Source organism: Primulina eburnea, chromosome 10 (genome assembly GCF_022965805.1).
Source record: "Primulina eburnea isolate SZY01 chromosome 10, ASM2296580v1, whole genome shotgun sequence".
Taxonomy (NCBI): domain Eukaryota; kingdom Viridiplantae; phylum Streptophyta; class Magnoliopsida; order Lamiales; family Gesneriaceae; genus Primulina; species Primulina eburnea.
The window spans coordinates 2,656,702-2,667,954 of record NC_133110.1 but is presented as its reverse complement, the minus strand read 5'-3'; the positions used below and the strand labels follow the sequence as shown (position 1 = coordinate 2,667,954).

Below are 11,253 nucleotides of genomic sequence, written 5' to 3'. Positions count from 1 at the left end.
ACGACCCAGTTCCGATACTAACATACTCAGAATCTCCTCAGTCGTTTCTGGAATCAAATCTCCAGCCTCATTTTGTGTTACGTTTCATGCCACGCAAATATATTTAGCATAATAATTTCAATAATGTAAAGATTTTCTATTATTAGTTATGGGTTAGTTATCCTACACAAAGTCTATTATTTCATTGTTGTCAATGCAACTACTAAACCACCATTGTTTTCAGACTTTAAGCCCTTCCTTTTCTACGATAGAGAGGATCTGGGTTCCAAACTTGAACCTCTGATATCTAGGTTTATTAGGCTTTGGCTTTGCTGGGTTTGACAATAAATCCTCGTGAAATGGTATAAATGACACACCTCAAAGGTCTGTTTAAGAACATCTACACTTTGTAGCAATTACTTCATATACATCTATACTTTATGAACATGGTTAATCCAATATGTTGTAACCTTTTACCACTCAATTTAAATACTCCTCACAATCCTTGCATTTTAGGAGAATTCATACATAAAAATTTATAATTTGTTCGTCATAGTCAACCACTACATGCTAAATAGTAAATATGACTTGACTATATATGAGCCCTTGATCTACACTCGAGGCAAAGCCAACTGCAGCTCGACTATCTTGATCTTTATCTGGTAATTGTACTTCAACATGTTTGAAATTGGAACTATCAAACATCTACATCTTATATTCCAAAGAGTCACTGAGTTTTACGCAGATAAAGCCTTCTTTATGCCAGGGAAAATATTGTTATTGTGGTCCAAGAGTAGAGAATTTGTATATATGTAATGTTTTGATTCTAGATGGAAAATGCATCCTCGATGGAGGTATGATAAAATTCATGAAGCTTGCAAGGAACATGGCATCATCATCACACTTTGCATTGCTGGAATAACTTCAGCCCCCATCCCGGAATAGTTCGAACTACGCTGAGCAACTTCTGACTGAGATTGTCAGTAAAGGTCTGGGTCGCTTAAAAACAAGCATAAAACAGCACAATCATCAATCCCAGCGCAAGGGAATCTGCATCCGCATGGATATCAATCCTTCAAAAGTGTTATCCTCTCTTGTTTCTTTCTATTCTCTCTGTTTCGAACTTATAATGCACCTCTGTCGTTGGTGTTGGTTTTCATTTTATTTACTCATGAGTTTAGACGGTTACTAATCCAAACACACTTCCATTTTGTTTACAAAGAATCCATATTCGGTATTCTTTCTCGTTCAGGACCTTTTCACTTTGCTACAAAAAAACTCTTAACTAATGCAAGCAAAATCCAAACTCCCCAACAACAAAAATTCCCACACTAATAAATTTTTTTCCTAGTTCACATTTTGCAAATTTTATCCAAACAAATCCTTATAAAGTACTTGCATAATATTTAACCAAAAACCATAATGTGATTAAATGTAGATGGAATATTATTAATGAATAAGTGATTGCTTAATGGAGTAGCCGTCACCTACAAACACAGATTACAGTATTACGGCCAGAAATTTATTAATGACAGATGCAATTACATAAGCTAGAACTCTATTGAATCAAAATGAAGAAACTGCAAGAATTTGACTGACTAACGCAGTCTCTATCTAAGCATAAATATGAAGTATTGAATAACATCATTAACATGTATACTGTAGAAGAACTGATAAAATGATTTGATTAACTACGCGGTTGTGATGCTGGTACGTTGAGTGTTCAAACGGATTAAAGACAAATGAAGATTGAGAGGGGCGAGATAATGAAAATCCGGGGGAGGGATACATTTTGTATAACAACTTCACAATCTGCAAAAAGCGTCGTCTATGACCTCACAGGTAGAAGTAGAAGTAGAAGTAAAAGTAGAGGTAGCGGCCTAACCGCCAGAACATCAAAACTGGCAAGTAACGATTTCATATAAAATAGTGCATGCGACTGTTTACTCAGAAGGAATATGGATTCACGATCGCAAACATAGACTCATTCGCTATCAACAAACTAATAACAAGGGCGAAGGGCAAGTTTCCCCTTAAATATGAATCAGTACCCTCAATATAAATCCTAGGTCAAGTCGACAAGATTTTGCACCCTAAAAAATAAATTATTACAAGTAGTTCTAAAACGGTTGTAAAATCATTAGTTTTTTCCAAGAAGAAACTAGAACTACAAATAATTCTTTGGTATCTTTATTGGGAAAAACTAATGAGTTCTTTGATATCTTTATTTTTTGAAGCAATCTGATGACAACAACAAAAGCGAATCAATGCTTTCAGAATTTTCTTCAAACAACATTAAAATACATTTGGAATTGGAATGTAAAATGTAAAGAGGAAAGAAAGAAAAAACTACATAATCTTCATTTGTTTGCATGAATTGAAGGTAAAGTAACAAAATGTACAGTAGGAATTACCGGTCACCACCATTGATGCACCAGAACTCCACTTTTTCTAAGAGAGGTAAACAGCTCCAAGCACTGCCCATATGTTTTCTGGTACTTGGTTGTCCTCACTCCCGGACAGCATTTCTGCCACCTATTGTAATGACACTCTAGAAACAGCTCATCGATCAAACAAATAGCTCCCGTCTCAAACAACATAGGAATCAAATCAAATTCAGTCCCTTCCACATCCATCTTCATCACCACATATTCTTTATCTGACACCGTATCCTTTAACCAATTCGAAAAATCAAATCCTTGTATCTCATCTACACGACCAATGGAAATTGAACTACCAGAGGACTGAGTTGGTTGAATCCTCCCCATTCCTCTACCTTTTTCTAGCTTTTTATGACTAGGGTCGTCATTAATTTCAAAGAACAGGCTCTCGTTTCGCACCCAAGCTGCATAGGGGAGTAAAGTAACACCTTTCTTGTTCTTGTACTCGTCATGAAAAGTCCTATCAGCTTCGATCGCGTATATATCAAAAGTCTTATTTTGCTTAGGATATTGCTTCTTAAACCAACTGACAATGCTAGAGCCATAGCTCCTAGCTCCAACATCAACATACACGTACTTTGTCTTAAAACTGATATCAGCCATGGAAGACAAGTACTTTATATTCTGAATGTTCTTCTTCAAAGTAAGCCATGGTTTTTTCGGTTCTTCTTCAATCAAAGGCTCAGCTTTCCTAATCAAATCCAGTTTGTAAGTGGCAACAGAGCATTTATTGTCCAGACCACCACCAACTTTTTCCACCAGTCGACCACTATCCGTGTTGACATACACCTTTTGCATCACAATTTCCCGAATGAAACGCTTATCAGAATCGAACCCAACAAAATCCTTACTCTTTACCAGTTTAAAAGAATGGAACAAATCAAGAAATGATTCAAAACTGTATGTATCGTTGGTCGTAGTGTGGGTAACCAGAAACCCTTCAGCCTTCATCGTCCGAGTAATCTCCGCCGCAAAATCACCCGGCCTCAATGATTTCTCCACTACTCCACCTCCACAAAAGACGAAATCAAAACTCTCATCATCGAACGGCTGTTTAAAACCCTGCCCCGAAACCACCAATGGCTTGAAACCTTTCTTAGCGATACCAACGGAATCCTCCACACCTAGCTCCTTCAGGGCGAAAACGTCAGCTCCTGTTGGTGTTTCCACGCAAAGTGTTTTTGAATTAAGGCTCAAAACGCCGTCAGATATGAGATCCTGGAACACCGAGGAGTAAAATCTCACAGCTTTCTGGAACCCCTTCGTGGACCAGAGATCAGGAACTTTCTTGGGCATCGACGCTGACTGCACACCGGAGGACGAAAAGGTCACTGACGAGGCTTTGTTCAGCTTCCCAGCACCGGCGACGAGGGTGAAATTATCCGGCAACGAAAAGAAACAGAAATCGCCGATGTCACACGACTCTCCTCGGATAGTCACCACGTAAGCAAATCGGATAGCGATGATAAACACACACAAGAGAAACAGCCGAACCAGAAAATTCCTCAGAAAGTTGGGTTTCCCCCAACTCGGCTCCATAACAAACAAACAATCAAAATCCTATCTAAAAAAAGAATCTTTTTTCCTATTCTGTGTGCATTCCCGTGTATGTAAAGCTTAAAAAAACAGTGAATAATCTTCCCAATTAACGACAGCAGAAGCGAGCAGAAGTATGGTTACCCCCGACGAGTGAGCGGATGGGAAAAGGGTAGAAGAAAGGAAACTTGAAGAAAACAAGATAAACAAATCGGGGAAACATAATTGGGCCGTTGGTTGGCGAAACTGACTCAGAAATTTAGGTCATAATAATTTTCTGGTATTAATCTATAAATAGGAATGATTATTTGGCTGATCTTCGTATATTATAAGAGAGTGTTTCGGATTTTAGCTTTGATTTGAAGAAGGAAAGAAAAATAATGGACGCGAGAGGATGGATAGGGGAAGAAGACGAAGTGGGGTGGGTGACTGGAGGAGCCGGTCGTCAAGGAGTTAATATCACATGCGGCAGTTGCATAAGTCAAATAGATAGTTTTCTTGATCAGATTCTTTCTACCTTCACACTCAGTATATAATTCTTATATTATATACGAAAAAATATGTTTGTATTATAAATTTCAATTTTAAATAATTAGTAATACACACAGATTAATTTTTTTTTAAAAAAAACATATTTTGATTGAGTCATTTGACAATATTTCCGTGATTTCAAATGTGTTATTGTTATTAATTAAATTCAATCCAGTATATTTTAATTTCTATCTCTTTTGTTAAATCACTTGTGATGTTTGACGGGAAACTCTTCCAAATAGGTGAAAGGAGTTAGTGTGAGGTAATATTTTGTTAAATTTTATAAATTAAATTCTTTTGTCATTTTCACTTTACAATACACATTGTATAATATATTGTCTAGTTAATTCGAGATATAATTTTTGCACAAGAAATCCTTATAATTTCATGCATCAACGGACGTCCTCTAACGAAGTTTTCTCAATTTGATAAAAAGAAGTGCATCCGGGTACAGGGGATTATTTATGGGAACAAGACATGCGGAGAGAAGCTGGAAAGGATGGCGACACGGGGTTTCCCCTATTTTGCCAGCTGGATATCAGATTCCGTTAGCGGAGGAAGAATTTAAGTTACCGTTAGTTTCGTTGCTTTCCCACTTTTCAAGAACCGATTGATTGAACAGACGTGTTTTTAAGGACAAGATCATTTAAAGTTTCTGGAACTAATCTTAAACTAATAAATCCAATCCATGTACTCCACCCTTATGGCTTACACGCAGGCTGGGTGGGGTATACCGAGATGGAGTCACCATATTTGCTCTATTTTAAATTATATAACATTTTAATTTTTTAAAATTAAGTAACTTATACGAATTTGAAATATAATTTTGTTTAAAAAAAATTGGATCACCCGAACCCACGTGTCTGATAAAAATGCAGTAATGAATGTATATTGTGAAATATATCATCTTAGAGATAGAATCGAACAACTCGATGGATCAAAGTCAAAATGGAATTTTCCCCAACTCTTTCAATGGTCATCATTTTATTCTGATGTGGCTCCAAATTCTTTTATTTAAAGCTTTGGTTAAACTCTCTCGTCTCATGCCTCTACCTAAACGAATATTCTTTTTTTTTAAAAAAATTAATTTTATACTAAACTTCTACTTTATAAAAAGATATAAATTAAATACTAGGATAAATATTTAGAAAAAAAACAAAGAAATTATTTAAATATATTGTCATGACTGAGTATAAGATTGAATCACGTTAAAAAAAATATTAGGAGGACGTACGTCAAAATCTTATTAAATCAAGATTACTTCATTAATTTTTGTCTTCCCCTCAAGTAACTTCTTGGTGGGTTCGCTACCAAATTGCTATACCCCATGCTAAAGAAAAGAAGTCGACAAAGATAGCTACATGCACAAACAGATTAATAAAGACAAGCACTGCACATTGCTAGAGAAAATGTGCGATTAAATAAACAAGTGTATTATTTCGTTCAAGTTTCATTTTCATTTGGTTCAATGCCAAATATTTTTGTCTCTTGTTAATATGATTGTAGATTCCATCGTGAAAATAATCAGAGGAGTTCATGCCAAGAAAATTTAAGAGTTCAAGTTTCTACAATAGCAACATAATGATATATATAAATCAGAATAATTGAATTTAATGCAGAAAGTTCTACATTTTAAAGGGGGATAGGGGATAGTCCGAAGAAGTTATGGATCAAATTTACAACTTTCCTACCGACAATTTCCAAAATAAGTAGTGATATATGTCATAACATGATACATAACATATCGAACACAAAGTGTGATCATATACCATTCTTTCAAGAATTATTTGGTGGGAGAGCCGTTTCAATGTTTGAAGGCATGAGAATGTTGAAACCATCTGCAGCGGTTGAAATGAGCATTCCCGGTATCTGTGAATGCCAGTGAAGTTCTTTCAAGTCCTTCTGGCCCTGCGAGATGAACAAGTTTGAGGCTTGGGAGTGGAATTGATTTCAGTTCAGGAAAAGGGACAGAGAATGTGGTGTTACCTGATGAACGAAGAGGAGCTGTGGAGGTATATCTGTGGGTGCATTGACTTGCTCTTTCGTCATGGCTTTGAACTCGGCCTCCTCTTCTTCATCCCTCTCCAGAGAAAGGTCCCATATTCTGAAAATTTTAAGTAGAGTGGGTCGATATAATACGAGTTAAGAGGATGAAACTGCTAGAAGATACTATCAGTGATAAGTGATATTTGGAGATTTCTCACGTTAATTGATTGTCAGTTGAAGAAACTGCCAAGGTGGAAGCCTCGTGTGGACTCCATTCAATGGAAGTAATGGGATGTTTATGGTACTCAAAATGTGCCACAACCGAGTCTCCTTCCTGATGGGAAAAACAGAGTTAAGACTGGCAAACTTGAGTTAATCTAAAAAAGAACAGGTTTACGCACTCGAGCAAATTGCCTTTTTCGTTTCATCCCCGTCAAAGAAATTGGGAAAACCATAACCAAAAAATTGTCTGGAAAGAACCATCAATGGCTCTGTCAGATGCAAAATCAGAGAGAGAGAGCTTTTCCTAGACCTTCAGGACACAATGCGATCCCAAGCTCCATATTTTCAGCCCGCTCGGCTTGAATCTAAAACAAACTATTTTTAGGCTCGAGCTCAGGTCAACTAGGAGTCCAAATTTGAGCTCGATTCATTTTTGGATTTAATTATTGAGCTCCATTAAGCAAGGGCTCAAATTCAGAATAAAGCTTTTGAACTAGTGTAATTTTAAATAAATTTACAAAATATCAATTAAATTATTAAAGTTTGGAATAAGATCGAGCTGTCAAACAAAACATTCTGGCTGGAATTTGACTAAAAAGTATACTCGACCATGTTCGAGCTCGGCTAATATATGAAGCAAATACTAAACAACTCGAAAAACTTGAGAACTGGTTTTATTCCAATCCCAGTTAAGTTCCATGTTCGAGTTTGGCTAATATTTGACTCAATTTATTTCCAATACCAGTTAAGTTCCAAGCCTCCCACAACCAAGAAATTAACACCAAGTCTTAGTAACTGTCGAGAAGATTTGAAAACACACCTTGAGCAATCTAAGATCCCGGATTGAAAATGTTCCATCATCACAGCCAGATGCTAGCATGCAACTCGCCAATCTAGTTAAAGAAACAAGCAATACAATAAAGATATTTGGCAAGATGATGGAAAAACAGTAGAATGATACTGATGTTAAACACCTGTTCCACGTTAAAACGTTTACATCAGCTTTATGCGCTTTGATGGAAACAGCTGGAGACTTTCCTGATCGGATATCCCAAATTGCAACATGCCCATCAACAGAGCATGATGCGAAGACGGGAGGTTCTGTAGGACTCCACTGCGAAAAGGTAATAAACCATCATTGCGGAATAGAGAGCAATTTATAAGAACATGTTTAAAAATGCAAGTTTACCTGTAAATCTTCCACACTAGCTGTGTGTCCAACAAAGGGATTGCTATCAATGTTCCATGTAGAATCAGATGCTGGTTCCCACAGATGAATACAATTCTTGCAATCCCCTACGTATATGTAAGCATATAATGATTACACCAATTCCTATGCATGTTTAGCTATCAGGAAATACAATCTGATGTAGTCGAGCAACATAAAGGAAGCCATCAAGCAATACCAGACACAAGCCTTCCAGGGACGAGTGGACTCCAGTCTATGGCATAGCCTTCATCCTTGTGTCCGCCAAATTTGACCAAGGGAGATTGATTCGATACAGTTGATTCTCCATGGTTAGTTTCAGCATCCGATCCAACCAAAGCAATTAGGTGGGAACTGAAGTCCCACAACTGCAAGTCATCGAAAAGGAATTTAGAAGTTTAAGCATTTAGAATATCTTGAAAAGGGGTGTGTCTAGTTATAGAGCGAGTTTTCCTAAAATAAATATTTCACTTGACAAGTCCCATTTACAAGAAAGCCAAATGTCATATCCATCCTTTAAAGAAGGCCAATGTTTGTGGTCATTGCAGGTGTACTGGACAAAATAAGATCTGATCATGAGAATTTAAATTCTAAGTCATATCCAGCCTTTAATGGAGGCTGTTTGTTTTTGGTCCTTGCATTTTGTCATGTAATACTGGACAAACTAAAATACTGAGAATTCAAATTATAATTTTTCAATGTATAAAGAACTGAATCAAGGCAAAAGCAATCCGCAGTACTATGTAAAGCTCACCGAACATCTGATGCCAAAAAATATTACCTGAACAAGACCGGTATCTGCCCATGAAGCACAGATATGGGGATTTTGTGGCATAGCACGTAGGCGGTTAACACATCCTTGATGAGACACCTTACGTAGCTATAGATCCATCAAGAGAAGATGCAGAACACCTTATATCCACTGCATGAAATTAAAGAAGCTAAAAAATTAAATATCCGCCACTTAATACAAGAATACCTGCAAAACAGGGGCCATAGTTCCGCCACCCTCCTCTTCATCATCCTCGTCGCTGTCGGTACCATCACTATCCATGTCAGAACCATCATTATTTTTCTTTGTTGGCAATAGTTTACGTCTCTTCCCAGAAATGTTAGATATCTTAAATATTCCAATAGAATTCCAGGACGCTTTTTCCGCCTAAAAATATGGGAAATCAACAATTGATGACGATGAATCACTGCCACTTTAGAAATTACCAAACAGACTTTTTAATTTTATGGCAAAATATTGAAAATTGAAACTAAATAAAAGAACAGGTGGTAAAATTGTTGCACATTGAGCCATTTTCTAATCGAAAAATCATGTTGGGCATATCAACAGTGTTCTATTCCTCTGACATTGCAAAAAAATTTGGCTAAGGCATATATTTTAATGTCGTAAATTTCCGTGGCTCATAACACTATAATCAGTGTAACGGTCCCAGCTTCATAACTACATACGTAAATTAGAAATTATATGCTTATGGGCAGGGATTAAGAAAAAACCTGCGTTCCAGCAACGCAATACACTGTATGTGGAAACTCAGTTCGCACCAACCCCAATGAATCACGCAAGATATCAAAACTGCTCCAGATCAAAATATAATATTAGTTCCTCTTTCACAGTATTATGCCAAAGCTCACTTAATCCACAAAAAAAGAATATGGCCACACTTGATTATGGAGATCAGTAAAGAAAAAAGCATCATGGCAGTAAATACTTTTCTGCAAGAAAATGACCTCAAACAAGGCCATCCAATGTGAAAGGCATGAAGATAGTTGTACGCAGAAGGGTCGCACTGGAGCTCCTCTCCCTCCTCCAATTTGTCTACACCAGGTTGCCATACCTTTGTTGGAACTGAAGGTTCAGAATTTGATGATGATCCTTCACCTTTCTTCAAAACCTATAGTTATTTGCATATTATCCTTAAAAATCATCTATTCAAGCACTCAGATAGACGAAATAAAGTACCAAAATAAAACATTCAAACAATAAAAAAAAAAAGTACAACGAAAGATTGAATTTTACTTTGTTTTTCCGTTTGGCCTTTTTCGGGTTCTTTAAGCTCCGAGCCATTCCCAATATCTCAAGAATAACGACGAGGAAATTCAGGTGATGTCGTGTATATATCAGAAGAGAGGTGCGAAGGGTTTGGGAATTAGGGTTTTACACATGGGGAAAAAAATCTAGGAGAAAAAATTTATGTGGGCCAAAATCTGAACGTGGGCTTTGATCAATATTTAAGGCGATTGCACTTAAAGTTGGGCTTGGTTTGTTAACAATATTTAGGCTTAAATTTGTTTTAAAAGTTAATTATTTATAGCTCTCACACATAAATATTTTAAGTTTTAGATGATCTTTCGGATTTTTACAATTATAATAAATCAGCTCCTCAATTGAAAATTTAAAAATAAAATTTTAAAAATTGTCTATACCATAAACAATTATATGATAAGGTTGATTGTCAAGTGATTGCACTAAGTGTGTTCTTATAAAAGCAACTGATACAAGTAAACATTCACCGAATATTTAGTGGAAATATTCTTATCAAACAACTGATGTATTCAATTGAAGTATTTTATTAAAATGCATAAAATGTTTCACTAATCATTTCAAAACTTTAGTACAAGTTCAATCTTTATTAAAATTTCAAAATGGTGTAATCTTTTTATATCATCTCTTCTTACAGATTCCATAACCAGGAACTACAAGTTTAATTAAAGAAACAAAATTTTCAGAATTATGTCCACGGCACCCTTCTTGTTATAACGGTTGGATATCACTCAACTATTATATCGAACTCGTCTATGAATATTCATAGGAGTATATTTTTTTAAAGCGATATTTTATTCTATCCTTGAATAAGAAAATTTTCGTGCCAATTTTTGTCTGTCACAGCTCCGTCATTTTCAGATGTTTTTCTTGGTCTCTTCAGCCCAACTGATTCGGTCTTCAAACGTAATTACAAAGAATGGTTATAGACATTAAATACAAGATTTGACAAACCTAAGCGTTATACTTTCTTCTTTTCCATTCATTGAAATAAAGATTCACTAAAATTTGGTATGTGGTAGGATTTTTCTCCTCTCCGGATCATGGGCATGGACACTTCTCATCGTGTTTAGATTTGATCCAAGCATCATAGATCTTTGTATTTGCTTAGAAACACAGAAAAATCTTCCCGCTATCGTAAACAAGCTAGGAAATGTGTGCTGGGAATACAAGAATTGACCTGCTCGTAACGTTCGCTGTTTTGATTCGATTCTAGATAAAATCGTTCGAAGCACGTCATTTGGATAACGAGCAAAACGATATGCTCAAAACGATCAGCGGTTTATGCAGATAATCTA

General features: G+C 36.2%; 2 protein-coding genes across 2 annotated transcripts; both read right to left on the bottom strand.

Annotated features, from left to right (window-relative positions):
* Nucleotides 1-2,224: 2,224 nt before the first annotated feature.
* Nucleotides 2,225-4,357, bottom strand: LOC140842470 (uncharacterized). The gene has a single exon (XM_073210416.1). The coding sequence runs from the start codon at nt 3,957-3,959 to the stop codon at nt 2,397-2,399; it is 1,563 nt and encodes a 520-aa protein (XP_073066517.1). The 5' UTR covers nt 3,960-4,357; the 3' UTR covers nt 2,225-2,396.
* Nucleotides 4,358-6,096: 1,739 nt separating this feature from the next.
* On the bottom strand, nt 6,097-10,106 carry LOC140842469 (protein HEAT STRESS TOLERANT DWD 1-like). The gene is made up of 12 exons (XM_073210415.1): nt 9,932-10,106; nt 9,643-9,806; nt 9,409-9,487; nt 8,882-9,061; nt 8,684-8,782; nt 8,102-8,270; nt 7,885-7,991; nt 7,670-7,809; nt 7,516-7,588; nt 6,692-6,807; nt 6,474-6,591; nt 6,097-6,395 (listed from the first exon to the last, which is right to left on the bottom strand). The coding sequence occupies exons 1-12, from the start codon at nt 9,977-9,979 to the stop codon at nt 6,264-6,266; spliced, it is 1,425 nt and encodes a 474-aa protein (XP_073066516.1). The 5' UTR covers nt 9,980-10,106; the 3' UTR covers nt 6,097-6,263.
* Between the last annotated feature and the right edge of the window lie 1,147 nt (nt 10,107-11,253).

Excerpts from the sequence above, each read along its gene's own strand:
- LOC140842469 (XM_073210415.1), bottom strand. The coding sequence starts at position 9,979 with ATGGCTCGGAGCTTAAAGAACCCGAAAAAGGCCAAACGGAAAAACAAA. Across the intron at positions 7,589-7,669 it reads AACGTTTTAACGTGGAACAG|ATTGGCGAGTTGCATGCTAG; the intron begins GTGTTTAACATC and ends TTCTTTAACTAG. Across the intron at positions 6,592-6,691 it reads TCAACTGACAATCAATTAAC|AATATGGGACCTTTCTCTGG; the intron begins GTGAGAAATCTC and ends TAAAATTTTCAG.
- LOC140842470 (XM_073210416.1), bottom strand. The coding sequence starts at position 3,959 with ATGGAGCCGAGTTGGGGGAAACCCAACTTTCTGAGGAATTTTCTGGTT.